Here is a 21,329-nt window from a genome sequence, read left to right as displayed (position 1 = left end):
AAAGAGAATTGAAACTCCATTGCCTTTGCCTGCACTGAGCCTAAAAACTCAGGACTGGATAAGGTTACTGCACCATTGATACGATTGCAGATTTTTTTTAAAGCCTCCTCAAAGAGACAGATGTTTGGGCTGATTAAAAATTGAGGAGGAAACCTGCAGCTGCACCAAGGAATAATCTATTGGACAAATATTTTAATAAAAAAATATGAAGAGATCAGCCCGACCTTGCAAGGTCTTCTGCTTTAAAAAAAAAAAATCTTTATCAAACCCCTATTCTATGGCTTCAATAAACAGAACCCATTACCTCACGGCATCTTTTGTTGGCCCCATACAAGAGAGAACAAAATGGTTATTCAGGGGAACGCTTTCGATTTTTATTGTGGGTAGCCTGCACAAAGAGCCGTGTTATTGTATTTAAAAGAACCATCTGTAGCAGAAACAATGGCATCAAATTATCTTTGAATACCCACTGAAAAAACATAAAGCTTTTTTTTTTTTATTCTTCTTCTGTACGGTGGGGGGATAGAGCAGTGTTAGGATAACTGACTTTTTTGTTGTTCTCTGGGTGCATTCTTCTCGCTCCCCCTCTCTCCCCCTCACCCTCTCACTCCTCTCTCTCTCCCTCTCCCTCTCTCTCTCTCTCTCTCTCTTTTAAAAAATCAGCCATTTGGGGTTTTAAGCCATAAACGATTTTTCTTGTTGCAGGGGATTGCAGTGGCAAAGCTAGGCTAGGTCTTGGAGGCTGGTGTAAGGCGAAGCGGGTGAAGGCAGGAGGCTGATGGAGAGACTGGGGGGAAGAAAAGCCGAAATGGATTCACGGTGCCTTGGATGGAGGACGAGAGGGGAACTGCAAGCTCCTTCAACTCGTTCTGTCCGGTGAGAAGTGATCAAGCTTGGGCTGACAAGAGGCTCAGGAAGCCCTCACGTTCTTTCGCTTTTTTACCTGCCAATCAAACTGCTACAAGACAACACCCTGATCTGGCATGGACATGTAAGTAGCTTGCAACCCAACTTTGACATTCACTGCTAGCTCACTCCTCTCCGCCCACCCCCCCAACTCACTTTCTTCCCCTCTCATTCTATTTTTTTTTCTTTTGACCTTTAAGAGATCTAGAAATACACCCTGTGTGGCAGTCATTTAACACAGGCAGATTTAAGTCTGAAAGCGTTAACTTTTGGAATTAAATGCTAATTTTGACTTCTTTAACAAATGCAGAAATGAAGACATTATTTTATTCTCTTCGGAACAGTTTCAGTGCTGAACATAATCAGTTGCCTTGCAAGGGTGTGTGTGTGTGTGTTTTCTTTGAAAATGAAGAAATCCGTGAGCCCCCAGAGAGAAATGCAGAAATGAACATTTCAGGCTTCCATCTTAAAAATGTGAATTTTTAGCATCTCATCCCTACAAAAACAAAACAAAACAAAACAACAAAAACAGAAAAACAGCAACCACCACCACCACCACCACCACCACCACCTTCTCCAGACCAAGGTTACATAGGATGGGAAGAGTGATTTGAGCCCAAAGGTTCCTATCATTAAAGGGTTGCTACTATTTCATCTGGCGTCTTATTATTTTGGTGGCAGTTGGGGAGAGGGCGTGAAAAAAAAAAAGAAAGAAAGAGACCTGGCGACACCTCATTCTTTATAGGAGATTGACATTGAGGGGTCTAAAGCTGCAAGAGGACAGGAGAAGCAGGAAATATTACCTGAGAGCAGGAATCAGAGAGCATGGCGGAGCTGGAAGCCAGGAGGGCTGCCGTGGGAAGTGGTGCGAGAGCCGACGGGCTTGCTCCCGGGCGCCCTCTAATGGCCATCGGGGCCAGTGTTTTACTTTCTTAATTCAATCCTGGGAAAAGCAGCTGGGTTTTTGTTGTTGCTGTTGGTGGTTTTTCTCCGCAGGCTTAGAAACTAAGAGACTATTAGTGGAGTAAATTGATTGTTTTCATCCCAGAAACTTATGTATGTGCCTTAAAATTATCAGTGTTTTCTCCCCAAGCATCTCCTCCTCTCCCAAAATTTTGCTAGACTAATAGAGGAGGAGAGGCTACTGGCAGATTGACTTTCGGAGGGTGGCCCATGCCCAATTAGCAATCCGGAGAAAGGGATTCCTTTCCTACCTGAGCAGCATTCAGACTCTTCTAATACACTGAAGGGGTCTTGGGGGCTGAGGTGGGGGGTGGGGAGGGGATGATTTGGAAATTGCAGATTCTGACACAAGCTCATTAGAATACAATTTAAAGGGGCCTCTTAGGAACCTCTGTTATTGCGACATGTGGTGGTCAGGGGGCTTTCCTTCCCGCCTCCTTTTTCTTTTTTTCCTTTTCTTCTTTCTTTCGTTCTTTTTTTTTTTTTTTTAAATTTGGTAGATAAAGGTTAATCTTGGGCTGAATGATAGAGCTATGATTGACAAGAGAAAAGGTGTTGAGGGCAGGTCGCGCTGTCTTATTTACAGCCCACTGCTTGCTGTAGAGTCTTTGTTAGGACTGGAAAGCTAATTTAGTGCTGATCAAAAGCACCACAGAGTTAAAGGACTGGTAATGACTGCTAATTTCATTTCAGCCTCATGCATCCCCAACTGCTGTAATTAAAGACACGCTATTTAAATACAGGTGAAGGTTTTTTTTTTTTTTTAAAGTTAGGGTGGGGGTGGGCGGATTACAATATTACTTAGATTTCATCTTATACACGGGTGTTATGTAGTCCAACATCAGATTTTTTTCTTTTTAAGAGCCGCTTCTTGTCATTTATACCTGGCTTTGCAGAATCGGCAGTCGTGAAATATGTCAATCACACAAAAGCCCCCGTTTAAAGAAAAAAAGAGGGGGGGGGATGCAGAACAGTAAATGTTTTGGGGGGGGATTTAAATATTTGGGTCTCTTTTCTTTTTCCCCTTCAAATTAATAGAAGGGCCTGCGAAATAGCTAAAGTATTTGAAACTTAGGGCAGGGTTAACAGGCCAAAGGGATCAGTGTCAGCTTTTTAAGTACTTCTAAAAAGATCATGTGAACAGATGGAAAAATATATTTTTAATTAAATAATTTCCCCCACACTGTAGCTGCAGTGTTGGCTCAGAAACCGTGTAATTCCTCAACCAATAGGAGTTTCTTTATAAGAACATCAAAGGATAAAAAGCTCTACATTTTCGTAGTTGGTTAAAATTGATAACCCCCCCCCCATACACACACACACACCCAAAAAAAGAATTTAGCCTTTAATCTCTTTTTATCCACGAAGACTAAAGCTCTGTACTCGACCCCGCGAGCGGCTCTCGCCTTCCGGGGCTGGAACCGGGCTCAGATGTGAAGCGGCGCTGAGCCGCGGCGCAGGTTCGTGACCAGCGCCCCCTGTTGGACACAGTAGGAGATGCACAGCGCCAGTCCTGCAAATCGAGAGAACCTTGCTCTGGGGTTAGATAAAACTCTTTATTACCCTCCAAAAAGGAGATGGGGCGAGGAAACAAGTTTTTATATCCTTGAAAGATAATATAATTTAATTCACTAAAAAATAAAAAGGAGATGATACAATTTTAATTCAATAAAAAAAAATAAAGACTAACCTATTCCTCCTCCTCACATCACAGCCACCCCCTACCCTCTTTTTGGGTTTGGGACTCTTTTTAGATTCTGAGATAGTAAAAACAGGTAGAGAAGCATGATTAAAGAGAGAGAGAGAGAGAGAGAACTTTCTTCTGTAACAGTGGAAAACCAAGAAAATTACTTCCCCCATTCTGTCCACATTTTTAAAAATAAAATGGAAGATGCTGCTGTTTTGACGTTGTCAGCAGCATCTTGGATGCCCTCGGAGGTCCTTCAAGAATTGTAACTAAGTCCCTGAGTAAATGAAATAACTTGCTCGTTTTTTTTTTTTTTTTAATTTGTTTATTTTCAGAGTGCAATTAAGAGGCCAGTCTCTGCTTTGAATGTTTCCCATCCCCCAAACCAATCTTGATCAAACTTCTCCTTTCTGGGCTGGTGGTTAAATTCCAGATTTTTTTTTTTTTTTTTTTTTTTTTTTTTTTTAAGAAACAGGTGCCTGACACCTTTCTTCTTTTATCTCAGCATCTCAACCTTAGGATTTCAGGGAAGGTGTGCCAATGGTAAAGAGTATTTCTTTTGAAATTCAGCATTTTCAATGACCAGGAATCCAAATTATCCTAAGGGAAGAGGAGTATTTTTACACTTCCAAAAGTACCTGTCTACATAAGAAAGGTTTGACATTTTCTTTGGTGAGCAAGTAAAGGTAAAAGCACACTTTGAACTCTTCCAGAAAGATAAACTATTAAAATGACACATCCTCTGAATGTAAAATGTTAGGAAAATATGGGCTTGTTTAGGTGTTTAAAATCAAACTAAAACAATTCCAGTGTTAAATGAACACATGATCTCAACAAGGTGTTGTAGGATTTTGATGTTCAGGGATGTGCTTACAATTTTAACTTTTAGATTAAAAGCCTTAAGAAGTTGAGGTTGCTTGTTAAAAATTTCCCTATTGAAGGAAACCAGATTAATTTTCATAACAGAATTACCTTTTAAAAGATTTAATACTGTGGCTACGCAAGTTTAAGCTGATCTTACGTTTATTCCTCCCACCTTCCCAAATCAGCGGATCCGAGATTGGATTTTCAGGGGAATTGCTGTTCAGTGCGATGAGAGATGTCTTCTCCATCTGATTCCAGAATCGAATCTCGGCTTGTGTTTCTCAATAAATGACTTTGGATGCCGTGGCAGGAAAAGAATCAAGGCTTTGATCAGTTTTTACCGGGAATCTTACCGAAATTAGGGTCAAGCGGGATTCCCTGCTACAGGCAACCCCACCCTTTGCTTTACCAAAAACGAGCAAAAACAAAAAACAAGTCCCCATTACAGAAATCCTAAATCCGGGCCAGGTTTGGAACCAGCGCCAACCCCATAAGGTAACAAACCGTGCGTGACAGCCGCGGTCCAAGGCTGCCGGTGGCCTGGGGAGGCCAAAGCCAGCAGAATCCTGGAGGCGACCTGCGAACGGGGATAGATGCCTGCTGTTCGGATGTGATGTAGAATTTGCAATACCAGTGGCCCAGAGATTTCGACCCCCGCCCGCTCTGCCCCCGGGGGGTCCCAACCTGTAGGGAGAGGCCGGGAGGAGGAGCCGAACCTGGCTGCAGGCGAGCCGTGTGTCCCCAGCTTCCCAGGGCCCAGGGAGAAAGCGCAACCCGTAGTTCAGGAGAGAGAACTGAGGAGGTGGGTGGCCTAGGCCTGGGAATGCCACCCAGCTTTCCCAGCGCAGTGTCATTTCTGTGGTTTCAGGCGGCCTCGGCCCCTGCCTGCCGGCAACCCCCAGCCCAGGGCGGCCAGCAGGAAGGCAGCCCTTCCAACTTTGGGGACAGGGGAGCAGGCGGCGAGGGACTGCTCCTTAGAAGCGGGCAAAACCACCAGGGCTGGCCACGGGCCACGTTTCTCTGCGGCAGCAAAGCACCCTTCAGGGGTGGAGCGGGCATCTGGGGGCTCTTGTCCCAGCGTCCAGGCCTGAGCCCGCGCCTCTTGGCTGAGCGCCCTGCTTTATAATAAGTAGTCAATCTTGCCCCATTCCGAGGACAATCCCAGATGATGGGCCAGCCTAGCTTGGGCCCACTGAATGAAGTCTGTGCCAAGTTCTCGATCCCCTCTCCCCTCCATCCCTCGGACCCTTCTTGGTGAACTCAAGCCTCACTCCGAAAGCCAGTGTGTGTGGCTTGGAGTTTGGAGGTGGAGAAGATGACTGATTGATTATTAAGACCAAGATTCAAGGATGAGCCCTCATTTATTAAGTTTGCTCTTTTGCCTCATTTTGAAGCTTTGAAGAGCCTTTAGTTCCCTTGAGCCAACCCTGAGACAGACAGACAAGTCGCCAGGGAGGAAAGCCCAGCCCGGCTTGAAGGAGCTGAGCTCTAGACAGACACTCATCTCCCTACCACTCAACAGGCAGATCAGCTCCACCAGACTCTGGGTCCTAATCCAGGGCCCAGCTGCTATGTGGGTTGCTGAAGGGTGTGGAAACCACAAGTACAACTTGACACCACTGAGCCCAGGGTGCTTGTCAATAATCTGTGAATTAGGTGCAGAGATTGTCACTGTAGATCATAACAGTTTCTGAAGGACTCATTATAGCCTATCGTGTCAATGATCTTCAAATTAAGGGGGGGTGGGGAGGGAGGGGAAAGCAATGGGGAGAGCCTGCAAAAAGGGAAGAAGGTTGGGAGGGGAGATAAAAGTCAGAGCCCCAGCTCTGAAGGAGCCTTTAAAGATTATCAGGCTAGCCATCTGAGAATTCCATTGGGATGGGTTTGGAAGCCCAACTCCATCTGAGCCAGGGCTGGAAAGAGGGTGAGCAGAAGTGGGCCCCTGGGAAGGCAGACTTCTCAGACATTTCCTTTGAGGCCACAAGAGCTTTTGGGAGAGGGCTCCAGCTATCAATGGGAGGCCTTGAGGATGCCAGGCCACCCAGGATGGGTGTACACTTTGATTTAGAGCACTTTCCAGGGCTAGCCACAGCTGCAACTCTGAGAAAAAGTGGGTAGTAGTTTTGTTTAGGGCTGATGGTGACTGTAGGTGATTTTTTTTTTTTTTTAATGCTTTGCTTTCAGCTTCTTTTCATACAAACAGGTGAAAGACTTTCTTCCTTTTCCTTTGATAGTATTCCTGTCCCTCACAGGCACGTAAAGCTGATCTAAATTCTTTCCCCAACTTGCTTTTTGAGGTGCCAAATGCCTCTGCCCCCCCTGAGGTAGTTGAGTGTTGTCACTTTTTGGGTTTGTATTATGTCTGGTTGCACTTCTGGAAGGGGAACTTGGAGCAGTGTGCACCCTGAGATCTCTAGAAGAAAGAAGACGAAATCCCACTTCAGCAGTTTGGAAGGAGCCAGACTAAGGGAGAGACTGTTCTCCCTTGTTGGTGAATTGCGGTGCAGTGAGTGTGCAGCCTGGCATGCACTGGGGTGTCATTCATGAGCCACTTAATATGCTCTAGAGAAATCTTAAGGAAGCTTTAGGTTTGTTGTTCCTACAAAAGTTGTGGTCACAACTAAATGAAATAATCACAGTTGGAGAATTTAAAACAATTGGTTTTTTTTCTAAAATCAAACTAACAGTCCCAGTCACTGGGAAATTTAGGGTTCTGAGAAAACCCTTTTCCTTCGCTATGATTAATTGCACAAGATAGTGTGGTCAGTCGGGGAGATATGTATTTAGACTCCCAAGCAGTGATTTAGAGGTGTGAAAGGGCCATGGGTTTGTTGGGCCACGTGCAGTTCCTGGTGCTCTGTTTGCCTGGTTTTGTTTTCTTTTTTTCATTCCTCTCTTCTGATTTCTAAAATCAAAATCATAGTTTCATTTCCTTTCAGTGTAACTGAAAACCACTGGTAGGAGGCTCTTTAAATTTTCAGTTTGTCTTTTTTTTTTTTTTTAAAGGGAATTTCTATTTAAAATAATTAGATCATTTAATGGGCACACTGCATTTTTCCCTGGACAACAGCTGCAGTGCAGAGACAGATCTTATGCTAAAACTGCTTGATAATTCAGAAATGGAAATGAAATTGTGAAATGTGAATCCTTTTTTCCAGGAAATATTTGAGCTGGAACACATGAAGGAAGTACATATATGTGTAATACCAGAAGTAGTATGATGATTGTTCTATGTAGCCCTGAAGACATACACAAGTAATTATATATTACTTTTGTTGCTATAATTTGAAGGGCGAAATATTTTTGGTTTTCTTTATATCATTGAATTCTTTTTAAAATGTATTTATTTCATCAGTGGGAATCAGATGAAAGAGAGTGAGTATAAAAAGGAGCTGGATTCAGAGCAGCTCTGCATTCCTTAGGTTTCAAGGGTCCTTACAGCTCTTGAGTGAAATTATTTGGTGAAATTGGGTCTAGACTGAAATAGCATTTGTTATCCCCTTGTTCATTTGTTATGTGTAATACCACTTCTGGAAAATTAAAGGCAAGGTGCTGAAGGGACAGACAAGAAGAAAAAAATATAATTAAGCAATTTTAAATTGCCAATCTACCATGCATCCATATGCATATCTATGTCTGTCTTAGTAAATAAAAAGGGATAGAGATATATGCTTGCTCTTTGTGTCATCTAGAAACATTTATTATAGTTCCTGCCAGTAATCTTTTATACTTCCAAAATCTGACAAGTTTGGCAATAGGAAGAAAATGGAGGAAATGTAGATGAAAGACTTTCTATCATTTTGAAAATTGCTTTATAAAAATTGCAGTATCTCCTCTAGGATCTCGTGAGGGATCCCTTCACAGCCTAAAGCAAGTGAAGTTTGATAACAGCATAGTTCTACTCTAATGTCTGCTCTTACTTTCAACATCCTAACTTTTTTCAGCTTACTCCTTATAATTTTTGGAAAATATGTGGTGATTTTGTAAGGAAAAGACATTCTCTAATGCCTTTCTTTACCTTCATTTATCTGTGTTTGTTTCATATATCTTGAGGAATCAGGTGTTGGATCATTCTGGAAGTCTTGTGGCATATGCTCCAATTTGGAGTGATTGAGGAACTTTTTTTGTTTTTTGTTTTTTTGTTTTTTTGCAATTTAGGGGGAAGGAGACATTTTTTTTTTTTTTTAAATTGGCTTATACCAGTCTCCTTACTCTGTAATTCTCAGTTTTCTCATGTTAAGGAATTAAATATAATAAAATTTCATCTTACCAGATTGCACCAGTATTGTCCCACACATGGAAATCTTCCTTTATTTTTGGCTTTTAAAATCAGAAACTTTTCTTGGGTTGCCGTACTTCTCTTTTTAGTTTATGTGCCTCTTACCACACCACTGATATAATCTCTCTTGCTGCAGTATGGTCACTGCTATGGGCACTTTCAGTGGAGAAGGCTGGAAGGTTAGGATCCAGAGGAAACATAACAAAAAGGGAGAAAAAAAAAAAAAAAAAAACCTTCATTTGGCCAAATCTGGCTCCTAGTATATTTAACCACTTCCAGAATTAGAAAGCCTTTCTGTACATTTTCTTCTCTTTTTCTCTCTTTTTTTCCTTACGTAATGAAATTAAAACTTTCGGAGCCCACAGTTGACATTTTTCAGAAAATTGAGTTATCAAGGCAGTAATTATTTCACGGGGAGATAAAACTCTCATAGCCCTAACTGTCAAATAGGGCCCTTTTCAGATTTTAATTACAAAATAAAATTAGTCTGCTCTTCCTCGGAATGGTTTGTGAGTGGTTAAACAGAGCTTTCCCCCCAATACTGGTGGTCGTCAAACTCTGCTAATTAGCAATGCTGAGAAATTCCAGTTAACAAGGACATTCTCCAAGACTCTGCAGGTTCCCTGCCGTTTGCCTTCATTTCCATAAGAAGATTAAGAGAGGAGGGGAACACACTCAAATGCAGATGCAGAAAAGAAGCGTTTTTTAACAAGCATCATAATAGTAAGATGCTTGGCTAGTTCTCACCTAATTACTGCAAGTTAAACCTCTATTTGCCACTAAGAAGAAAAAATAAGTCTACAGTCCCCTATCTCCACAAAATTGTTAGTTGGCTTCAGATATAATACTTGAGGAGGGATGAGGGGGAGTTTAGGAGAGAAATATCAGTGCAAAAGATAAAACTGAGCTACACTTAATCAGTTAAGGGTTTTTGGCTGGGGTCTATACAGTGGAGCAAAATTAAATCAGAATATCCTAGGAGTTATGCATTTTTGTTCCTAATTTCTAATCTTGCTTTAAAAGTATGCAGCTTTTTGCTGCCCATGAAAGGGAAATGTTATACATCCTTTAGATTAAGCACTTTAAATTTTCATACATTGTGCCAATGGCAACATTTTTAAATTCTTGAAGAATGAAGCACCCTCTTCCAAGTCTTATTTTGATTCCCTAGTAGTCAATGGTGCATTGTTATTAGTACTGTAGCCATCTGTTATAAACCTAAAACAGTGCTGCTTGTATCATCTATCGTGATTATTATAGTTATTATTATATTTAGGGGCCAGTGATAGTGCCGGATTGAAATAGAGTGGCCGGTGATCTGATTTTTTTTTAATGCATATGTTCTAAAAAATCTAATGAGAAAATTGTTTCTGCTATCACCATCTTCTTTAATCTTATTTTCATAGCACATTATTATGCATAAATGCCAGCCACAGTTAGTTTATTGCCTTGATAAGTACAGCAGGCTTAATTAAAATAAAGCTGTAAATAAATGCAACCAATGATAACACAATTGTAATGTATTTCCATAGCTTATTTATATGATAAAAGCAATTAACAAAAGACCTAGCCAGCCCCTTTAACCTCTTAAATGCATTATTATAGAGTTCGGGCACAAACACAGGCATCTGAGAACGTATAAAAGCTTTTATACATTATCCCAAGGAAAAATTTGTGCCTCTTCCTACTGCCTCTTGAGAGAGGGGGAGATTAAAAAAATTTGCTACTGTAACCACTCGTTATTAGTATTTATTTTAATACATGTACACCACCATTATCCACATCAACCCCTTGGTTTGTTTTTTTTTTTTTTTTTCCTTCAGACTTAATTATCCATAAGCTTTTTTAAAGTTTTCGGAATAATGCTACTAAGCGCAGACCAGTGCATACACAATCATGAAGTGAATGCTTGGCCTGCCCTTCGTGGCATCTGGACAATCATAATTCATTCATATGTTGAATCTCATAATTTGTACCTATTTTTTTCTCATGGTTTAACCTCCTACTTATGTGGAGGTTCTATGTCCATTTCTAGGTTAAGCAAATTAAATCTGATTCTTATGATTTGGTTCCAAAGCTTCTATGATATGTTAACTTTTCTTTTGTTTGGATTACGTGTAATTAGTTGGATCTTCCTCCCATTGCACGCAATTTTTTTTTTTTCCTTTAATTATTTTCAAACACCTTCTTTTAAAGGTAAAAGCAAAACTGTAGTCCTGGGAAAGCGAATCTGCCAGTAGGGGGCGCACCAGCCACATCCCTGAAACCAGACGCGCTGAAAAGCCGGTGGCTGCCTTGCTGTCTCCTGAGCCTCTAACCTTTTCTCTTTCCTAATCTCCATGTCCGTGTGTAGCTTAATATTACACCTCGAATAAACCTTAGACATTATTTTGTTTTGAAGAGTGCCATGTATTCATCCGTTTCGAGAAGGCCCAGTCTCCCCCCTTCCCGGGTTGCCCAGAACTAAACCAAACCATAACTTAGAGAAGAAAGAAGAAACTGATGGAGGGGCGGGGGGAGGGGAGTTTGACTGGAAATAATAATTTATAAAGAAAAGTCTGCAGGATTCTTTTTCTCGACTTCCCTGGCTTTCCAGGGAGCATACTTGTCTTGAGTTTGACAGGGAGCAGAAAAGCCTGGGAGGGCAGGGACTGGAGAAGTTGGAGTGGGGGTAGTGACGGTGATGGGAAGAAGGAGGCTGGTAAGGAACGAAACAATGCGAAGTTTTGTGGAGATAATAAATGGAACGTGGCCGACAGATACCATTCAGTACATTTTCTTAGGGTGAGTAAGGGTAGATAGATCAGGGATGAGGGGGCGGAGAGAGTGGTACAGAAGAAAGAAAATAAGTAACCCTGATGGTTTAAGCCCTTTATAAAAAAGAAATGGCATCAGGCTTTTTTTTTCCCCCCCCACCCCCCCCCCCCCCCCCCTTTGTAGTCAAGTGCATTTTAGCCACAAAGATCCCAACAAGAGAGTGGAAGGAAACTTAGACGGGGCTTTGTTTGACTCCGTGTAGCGACAACAAGAGAAACAAAACTACCTATTTGTAACGGACGTGCTGCCTTCGCGGCCGCATTGAGCGCCTACCTATTGAAATCTTTACGTCGGGACAATGGGAGAGCGGCTAAAATTACCCTCTCGGGTCCCGGGCGGGCAGGATTCCTGAGCCCCTACCCCCGCCTCCCTCCCAGCCCCCCCCCCCCCCCGCCCGGGACCAGGCCCGGCGTCGCCCTCCCGCCCGCCCGCGCAGCCTGCACCTGTGCCGGGAGCGCAGCCCTCCCGCCCCCGGGCCCCGCGCCCCCTCCGAGCGCTGCCCCGGGCCCGGCGGCGCGGGCAGGACCGCGGGGATGCGCGGCGGGGCCGGCCCTGCCCCGGGTCCCGGGACCCTGCGCGGGGGGGGGGGGGGGCGGCGAGCGCGGCCCGGGGGCCGGAGGGGAGGGGCAGCGCGGCCGCCCGCACCTCGGAGCTCCCGCCGACGGTCGTCTCCTCTCCGCCCCCCCAGGCTCCTCTGGAAGGCGGCCCCCCGCGGAGGTCCTGCCCCGGGGAGGCTCGACAGGAGGGGGGCCCGGACGGAGTCAGGGACGCGGCTGGGGCAGGGGCCCGCGCGGCCGGCGGGGAAGGGCGGGCGGGGGCGGGCGGGGGCGGCCTCCCCGCCCGGGCGCCGTCGGCCGCGTTGGTGCTTAGGACCCAGCCAGCTGGCGAGCAACCGGCGGGGCCCCGGGAGGCTCTTGGGACGGCGCTTCCCGCCTCCTAACTTCTGGTCGGGACAGTGAGGAAGGGGGGAGCCGGCCGGCGCCCGGAGGGGCAGGGGCCGGGGCCGGGGCCGGGGCCGGGAGCGCGAGCCCGGGGCGGCGCGGGGAGGCCCGGGGAGGCGCGGGGAGGGAAGACCCGGACACACCAACTCTCGCGCCGCCTGTTTCCTGAAATCCCGGTGGGACCGTCGCCCTGGCCCCCCCCCCCGCCCGCCCGCCCCGCCCCTCCACCTCCGCGGGCCCTCGCGCCCCTTCCTCAACTCCGCGGCCAGCACCAAAAAAAGTGAATCAACGTGAAGTTCGAAGAAGAAAGAAAGAATCGTAGTCTTAGTGCTGTTTACCCACTTCCTTCGAAAAGGCGTGTGGTGTGACCTGTTGCTGCGAGAGGGGATACAAAGGTTTCTCAGTGGCTGGCAGGCTGGCTGTGGGAGCCGCCTCCCCTCCTCCCCCGCCCCCTCCCCTCCCCCTCCCTCCTCCCCCTCCCCCTCCCTCCTCCCCCTCCTCCCCCGCGCGGCCCGCGGCGCGGCAGGCCCCGCCCCCTTTCATGCAAAACCCGGCGGCGAGGCCGGGCTCGAGTGGAGGAGCCGCCGCGCGCTGATTGGCCGCCGGAAACCCATTTATTCCCTGACAGCCCCCATCACATGGATGGTTGTCTATTAACTTGTTCAAAAAAGTATCAGGAGTTGTCAAGGCAGAGAAGAGAGTGTTTGCAAAAGGGGGAAAGTAGTTTGCTGCCTCTTTAAGACTAGGACTGAGAGAAAGAAGAGGAGAGAGAAAGAAAGGGAGAGAAGTTTGAGCCCCAGGCTTAAGCCTTTCCAAAAAATAATAATAACAATCATCGGCGGCGGCGGGATCGGCCAGAAGAGGAGGGAAGCGCTTTTTTTTGATCTCGATTCCAGTTTGCTCCTCTCTCTCTCTCTCTCCTTTCTTCCCCCAAATTATTCTTCGCCTGCTTCTCCTCGCGGAGCCCTGCGCTCCCGACACCCCCGCCCGCCTCCCCTCCTCCTCTCCCCCCGCCCGCCCGCCCCGGGCCCCCAAAGTCCCGGCCGGGCCGAGGGTCGGCGGCCGCCGGCGGGCCGGGCCCGCGCACAGCGCCCGCATGTACAACATGATGGAGACGGAGCTGAAGCCGCCGGGCCCGCAGCAAACTTCGGGGGGCGGCGGCGGCGGCGGCGGCGGCGGCAACTCGACCGCGGCGGCGGCGGGCGGCAACCAGAAGAACAGCCCGGACCGCGTCAAGCGGCCCATGAACGCCTTCATGGTGTGGTCCCGCGGGCAGCGGCGCAAGATGGCCCAGGAGAACCCCAAGATGCACAACTCGGAGATCAGCAAGCGCCTGGGCGCCGAGTGGAAACTTTTGTCGGAGACGGAGAAGCGGCCGTTCATCGACGAGGCCAAGCGGCTGCGCGCGCTGCACATGAAGGAGCACCCGGATTATAAATACCGGCCCCGGCGGAAAACCAAGACGCTCATGAAGAAGGATAAGTACACGCTGCCCGGCGGGCTGCTGGCCCCGGGCGGCAACAGCATGGCCAGCGGGGTCGGGGTGGGCGCCGGCCTCGGCGCGGGCGTGAACCAGCGCATGGACAGCTACGCGCACATGAACGGCTGGAGCAACGGCAGCTACAGCATGATGCAGGACCAGCTGGGCTACCCGCAGCACCCGGGCCTCAACGCGCACGGCGCCGCGCAGATGCAGCCCATGCACCGCTACGACGTGAGCGCCCTGCAGTACAACTCCATGACCAGCTCGCAGACCTACATGAACGGCTCGCCCACCTACAGCATGTCCTACTCGCAGCAGGGCACCCCTGGCATGGCGCTGGGCTCCATGGGCTCGGTGGTCAAGTCCGAGGCCAGCTCCAGCCCCCCCGTGGTTACCTCCTCCTCCCACTCCAGGGCGCCCTGCCAGGCCGGGGACCTCCGGGACATGATCAGCATGTACCTCCCCGGCGCCGAGGTGCCGGAGCCCGCCGCCCCCAGCAGACTGCACATGTCCCAGCACTACCAGAGCGGCCCGGTGCCCGGCACGGCCATTAACGGCACACTGCCCCTCTCGCACATGTGAGGGCCGGACAGCGAACTGGAGGGGGGGAGACATTTTCAAAGAAAAACGAGGGAAATGGGAGGAGAGTAAGAAACAGCATGGAGAAAAACCCGGTACGCTCAAAAAAAAAAAAAAAAAAAAAAAAAAGTCATCACCCGCAGCAAATGACAGCTGCGAAAGAGAACACCGATCCCATCCACACTCACGCAAAAACCGCGATGCCGACGAGAAAACTTTTATGAGAGATCCTGGACTTCTTTTTGGGGGACTATTTTTGTACAGAGAAAACCGGAGGGGGGGGGCGTGGGGAGGGCGAGGGGATGGACCTTGTATAGATCTCTGGAGGAAAGAAAACTACGCAAAACTTTTTAAAAGTTCTAGTGATACGGTAGGAGCTTTGCAGAAAGTTTGCAAAAGTCTTTACCAATAATATTTAGAGCTAGTCTCCAAGCGACGAAAAAAAAAATGTTTTAATATTTGCAAGCAACTTTTGTACAGTATTTATCGAGATAAACATGGCAATCAAAATGTCCATTGTTTATAAGCTGAGAATTTGCCAATATTTTTCGAGGAGAGGCTTCTTGCTGAATTTTGATTCTGCAGCTGAAAATTTAGGACAGTTGCAAACGTGGAAAAGAAGAAAATTATTCAGATTTGGACATTTTAATTGTTTAAAAATTGTACAAAAGGAAAAAAATTAGAATAAGTACTGGCAAAACCATCTCCGTGGTCTTCTTTAAAGGGGCAAAAGTTTTAGATTGTACTAAATTTTTTTTTTAACTTACTGTTAAAAGCAAAAATGGCCATACAGGTTGACATCGTTGGTAATTTATAATAGCTTTTGTTTCCCAACTTTCCATTTTGTTCAGATTTAAAAAAAAAAAGCAACAACATGAAATTACTGTGTTTGAAATATTTTCTTATGGTTTGTAATATTTCTGTAAATTTATTGTGATATTTTAAGGTTCCCCCCCCCTTTATTTTCCGTAGTTGTATTTTAAAGATTCGGCTCTGTATTATTTGAATCAGTCTGCCGAGAATCCATGTATATATTTGAACTAATACCATCCTTATAACAGGTACATTTTCAACTTAAGTTTTTACTCCATTATGCACAGTTTGAGATAAATAAATTTTTGAAATATGGACACTGAAATTATGCTTGAGTCTTTCATTTATTTGGATAACACTGATTATACATAACTCCTCCGGGTATATACTGTGCTCAGCCAAGAAAGCAAAATACCTAAACCTTGGTATTCTAGTCCAGTAGCGTGTGCTAATGTTAATTGCAACAAATAAATGTCTGAATGATTAATTGAATATAAGTACTCTCAAAAAATTGAAATGCTTATATCATTTTAAAAATAGGAACTAGAGACATATTGTAAACCCACCCTCTCCTTTTCTAAGCTGCATGAATAAGCATGATGGGGACTTAGACTTAAAACTGATTTATGCCACTTGTTGCCAGAAAGAAGGAGTCAATTCTGAAAATTTTCATGTAGCTCAGCAGATGGGGTATTGAGCCAAATCAGAACCAGGTTGGCTGGTTTTGTTTTCGTTTTCCTCAATGCACAATGGCCCTTTGGAAACCTGGTTCTAGGGGAAAATGATGCTTCTTGTATCGGAATAATTGCAAACTAGACATGCAAAGTGCTCATCTGCTGGGTGGGTGTTTGGATTACTTCAGCCCTGCTATTGTTTGAGAGGAAACAAGTGGTTTGCTTTCTTTGTTCCTTGACTTCATAAACTTTCTCCTCTACATCTTCCTGTTTAGGGCCGAGGGAAAGCAAAAGAGCGTCTTACAAACCATCCCCCCCCCTCCCCCGACTTATCACGGCTATTTTTTATTATTATTATTTATTTTCTTTTTTCCTCTCTCTCCCTCCACGAATTCCATTTCTTAAATTGGCAGCGCGGGTCCAAGCCTGTAGTCCCAAATCGGATATCTCTGCAGCTGATAACAAGCAAAAGAGAAGCCAGGCAACAACCATATTAAAGAAGAAAACAGTCAACTCTGAGGTAGATATTTTACTTTGTCCGGTCTAATCACATTTGGAGATGATTATGCTTTTGATCTGTTAACCATGTTTGACTACAGTAGTGAAGTAGGGGGAGGGGAGGCGGTGGGGAACCAAGATCGGATTTGTTGTTTTCTTTTGCCCTAGGAAAGGTAAAGAAAGACTATAGTTGTCCTCAGTGGGAGCGGAAAAGTTGGGGAATCGGCCGGGTCTGACTGCGCGGTGTTTCTGCAGCACAGCGCCCCGCGCTTAGGCGCAGCCGGAGGATCTGTAAGCCTGACTCAGGGGCTCTTCCTTCCTTCCTTACTGCTCCCCTCGCTCATCTCCCCCCTCCAAAGGGGGCCAGGAACAACGAGTCGGGCATTCTTAAGGGCGTGGGTTACTACCCACAATTTCAAGGGCTTGTTGTGTCAACTTGCTGCAACTTTGGAGAAGTTGGGATCCGGCCGCTCCTTCCACCCAGGAGTAAAACACCGGCTGCAGCCACCCCGAGTTAGCTCAACCCGTTGGTCTGCACTTTCTCGTTTTCCAAGAAAGTCTTTCTCTCTCGTGGTGTTGCTAATGTTAGTTCTGGGCTCAGCTGGAGAGATCCTCATATTTTCCGTATTTTTATTTCATGTGGATTGCTTTATTTTTGGTGTGAATTGGTTTTCATTTATTTCTTTTTTTTTAAAAAAAATCCTCATTTTAGGGTAAAGGACAATTATTATGCCAGTTCCCAATTCTAAGCGAGGCATTTCCCCCCCTAATTAATGCAGAGACTCTAAAAGAATTTCCCCCGGCCTGGCCAGCCATTGTAATGCATATACGGATTATTCACGTGGTAATGAGCACATTCGCCAGTTCTTGCTCACACATACGAATAAAAGAAACTTTGAATAAAGATCCAAATGATCTTGCTGGGGGGTGGGGAGGATATTCCCGGAATTTGAGCCAATCAACTATATGGAGTGTATATATTTGAAAAAAAAATAGATATATTAGAAATATGTATTGGGTTTAGAGTAATTGCACTGCACTAGGCTCCCTTAAAAAAAAAAAAAAAAGAGCCCACAGGATCAGGCTAAAAAAAGCAACAACTTTTTGGCAAAATGCTCAGGTTCAAATATTTTGCAAGAAGGAAAAGAGCAATTTTAGGAAGTTGAACTAGTTTTGAGTGATTGTCACTGTCTGCCTAAAACAAGAGAACTCACATTTTTCCCTCCGATCCTTCCCTATCTCCTAAGTGAAAGCCAAATGATTTTGCTGGCAAATATAAATTCTTTTGACGAAGTGCATTTGAGGAAAATGTCATATAGTTCATCGTTTATTTGCTTGGGCTAAATGATTCCCCAAGATGTCTAGTTTCATGAATAGATTAATACTGAATATACAATATTGTAATTATAATATGATTTCCAAGAAGGGGGAAACCATAAACTTGCCCAGAGATGGTTATCTCTCAGTTCTGAAGTTAGTTGTTGAGTGTTCAGTTCCTTCCTTGGGATATTATTCTGTTCACCATTCAATTTGCAGTCAAAGGGGGTGAATTTAATATTTTGTTAACCTTTCACATGGAATGGAAAGATGTAGAAGGATGAGATTATAGTTTGTTCCCTCTGCAATTTTTTCTTTCCCCGCACCCCCGCCCCCTACTTTAAATAAAGAGCGTTAAAATATTTTGCTGAGCTGTAGTAGATTAGCAAGGTTTCTTGCCAATGCTGGGAAGCTGGTATTACAGACGGTCCCAGGGGGAAATGGCTCACATTAACCACTAAATGAATATTTGACAAGGGCTCATTCGGAGGTATTATTACTATAAACGTGTCCCTACTGGACTTTCCCAGGGTCAAAGAGCAACGCTTCAATTAATTATTTAGTCTGCTAGTAGATTTGGTTGTAATAGCTGTACTTATTTCTAGAACCGACACATTCTTACAGTAGGAAATCTCAGGAGAATCTCCTCCATCAGCCATGCCTTGGATTGAAATACACACAGGGCCCTGGCATTCTAAAGCTGACTTTTTCATAAAACCTTTTCCTGGGCTGAGACTTGGGGAGGATTATAGTTTCTTTTTCTGGTTTATTTACTGGTTTTGTTTTAAAAGGAAAAAAACAAAACAAGAACATAAGAAGTTATCTTAGATTCTACATCATGTCTGGCAAGGTCTTTTAGGGCCTTGCAGTTTGGGGAGAGAGGGGTGGGGATTTATTTATAACCTTTGCCTTTTCTAAGTGGAGATGTCACAGGATTTCAGAGACTCAGGCAGGTTCTGAATTTAGAAAGGGCACACATTGCTGTTTGCCAATAAAGTTCAGTTTTAAAATGCAAGTCTCCCTAGGCTGAGCACTCTGGAGTTCTTGTAGTCTCACAGTAAACTGGGGTACAAGATAGTCCCTCCTTCCCTCCCCACCTATTGGTTTGAACATTTCCAGGTGTACTGGGGGGGGTGGGCAGGCAAGTGTTCCATTTCTGCTCTGTCATAAGTTCCTCTGTGGCCCTGGGTAAAATGGTAAGGGAATGATTTTGAGAGTAAGATTCCTTGACAATAATATAAGGTGAATGAATAAGAGATAAGCTGCAAGGGGTGGGGGGGGACGGGATGCAGTAATTACAAACCCAATTCATTCAGCTTTTCAGAACTTTTGTTGTGGGAACTCCATTGACGGGTTTTGAGTCGCCAGTTTTCTCACATTAAAAAGAACTGATCAGCGCCTCAGGGGGACAAGAAATACCGCTTAACTGCATAGTGATTGGGTCTTCATTTAGAACCCTTACAAGAAGAAATTTAAACAGTGCCTTTGTGTGCACAGGTTTACTTTTCAACTGCTAACAGTTTATAGCTAACTGCTTTGAGATTGAAGTTTGACTGTGGTTTGATCGCCTGCTTGTTGGCACTGCTTATTTATTTATTTATTTATTGTAATGAAAAGAGCTTTTTATATCCTCCCCCCTTTATTTCTTGTTCTTGGAGAATTTTGCAAAACAGGTCCTCATATTTTGCTTTATGGAAGGGGAGTTTCCCTCACCGTGAGCTTTAGCAGAGACTTGAATTAACACTTCTCCAACACTTTCCACCTCCCTCCCAACCCCCATTATTGCCTTAAAATAATTTGCATATCACTTTTTTCTTTTTATGCTGCCTTTTCTTGCTTTCAGAGCAAAAACTGCTTTGGACAGCTACAAGTGAGGTCGAGGGTTGATTTATTTCTTTTCTTTGCCTTTTCTTTCTTTCTTTCTTTCTTTCTTTCTTTCTTTCTTTTTTTTTTACACTGAAGTTGGAAGATGGTTGGGTGGATTTCTTTAGGGACCTCATCTATGAGGTGGATCACTTAAAGACAGGAGAAGGGGAAGAGACACTTGAACTTTACTGTGAAAATGTGGATAAAGTCCAAAGGGACACACACAGTCTCTGGAATTCTAGAGTAAGCAGCTGTGGAAGGAGCTTTCCAAAGACAGAAATTGTCCAAACCAAAGAATTCGTTTGGTGTCTTTCATAGTTATTTTCTATTAAAAACTTCCCTGGAGACCTGCTTGTGATATCACCCAGGGAGACTTGTGACCACTGCTCCTTCCCACAATGCTGTCCAGTTTAAAAATTCTTGTAAGGCCACAGAAGAAACCTTTAGGAAATAATGGGCTTGACTTTCTCAACTATGAGACTTCTCTGGGAGGATGGATTGCTAAGACAAGGCCAAGATTTCCCATGGCAGAGAGCTCTCTTTCTGTATGCAGGTCTAGATGGATTTTTATTTTACATTTCGGTGCAATGGCTATATTTCTGATTCCTTGAGTGGTGGTACTCAGTTTCTCTTCAAAAGCAAATAGAACGCCCTCTCATTTTCGGGAGGCAAAGATATTTGCTGCTTCTGGGCTTTTGGAGTTGAGATGCTTTGCTCTCCTTTGCAAAGAAGTGTCAGGTGATTTACAAGCTTCCAGGAGTCGTTGGTTACAGGCCCCCCGTCTGCCTGCATGCACTGGATGAAGTGCGCACTGTTAGGGAAGGTTTCGGCGCCTTGAGCTGTCCTGTGCGGTCCTCTCCGGGCGTCGGGCGTCGGTGCGGGGCGCGAAGCGGGCGGGAGAGCGCGCGGGCCTCCCGCCCCTGCCCTGGGGAGCCCGCCGCAGCCCGCGCAGCCGCCGGGGCGCGGGGCCGCTGGAGGCCGAGGCGGCCAGCGCCGGCCGGGGCCCTGACGTCACCGTGGCCCTGCTGAGGGCCCCTGTGGGGCTCCCCGGGAAGGTGCCGCCGGGGGCTCGGGTTTTCTCCGGCCCGATCTCCTCTCTGAGGCCTGGACGGGCCCGCGGCGCGCGGGTCGGGGGCGCCTCCCGAGGTGTCTGGGGCCCGGGCTCCTCCAGGGCTCCCTCCCGCACTCCAGCCCTAGCCCCCGCCCCCTCCATGTTGACCTCGTGACCCCGAAGATGCTTCCAGGCCCCAAACCTCCCAAATCAAGAGATTGTTCCACTCGGGTCCTGCCTTCTTCCTCTCGCCTCTCACCCCAGGCCTTTACTTTTAAAAGGTTGTTTGTCCCCGTTTGGTGCCAAGGCTCAGCAAGGTAATCAGGCTCCTGGTGCCTCCCGAAGCCAGGGGGCCAGGTGCAGCGGCTGTGGGGAAACCACGAGAGTCACTGGGCTGCCCGGGACACGGGGCTCCCCGGGATCAGAGCAGGTAGGGCTGGGGGCTGCACCCAGTTCTCTTTTGTAAAATAGGGATCATACATCTTTACCTGGCACAAGAGGAGTACAAAGCTGCTGACACAAAAGAGGATGAATGAAAGCTATGCCTTTTCTTGCCGCCCAGTGGAATTGGGTGCTAAGGAAGGCAAGAGA

General features: G+C 45.9%; 1 protein-coding gene and 1 long non-coding RNA gene across 2 annotated transcripts; one reads left to right on the top strand and one right to left on the bottom strand.

The window, feature by feature from the left end:
* Positions 1-1,215: 1,215 nt before the first annotated feature.
* Positions 1,216-2,030, bottom strand: LOC140598233 (uncharacterized). The gene is made up of 2 exons (XR_012000447.1): positions 1,710-2,030; positions 1,216-1,402 (listed from the first exon to the last, which is right to left on the bottom strand). It is a non-coding gene; the product is annotated as an uncharacterized lncRNA (long non-coding RNA).
* An 11,137-nt stretch (positions 2,031-13,167) lies between these two features.
* On the top strand, positions 13,168-15,657 carry SOX2 (SRY-box transcription factor 2). The gene has a single exon (XM_026007183.2). It carries the CDS (start codon positions 13,554-13,556, stop codon positions 14,520-14,522), a length of 969 nt encoding a protein of 322 aa, XP_025862968.2. The 5' UTR covers positions 13,168-13,553; the 3' UTR covers positions 14,523-15,657.
* Positions 15,658-21,329: the final 5,672 nt, after the last annotated feature.

The sequence above is a fragment of the Vulpes vulpes genome, chromosome 3 (assembly GCF_048418805.1).
Source record: "Vulpes vulpes isolate BD-2025 chromosome 3, VulVul3, whole genome shotgun sequence".
Taxonomy (NCBI): Eukaryota; Metazoa; Chordata; class Mammalia; order Carnivora; family Canidae; genus Vulpes; species Vulpes vulpes.
Note: the sequence above shows the minus strand (reverse complement) of the source record. Positions and strands in the feature narration are given on the sequence as shown.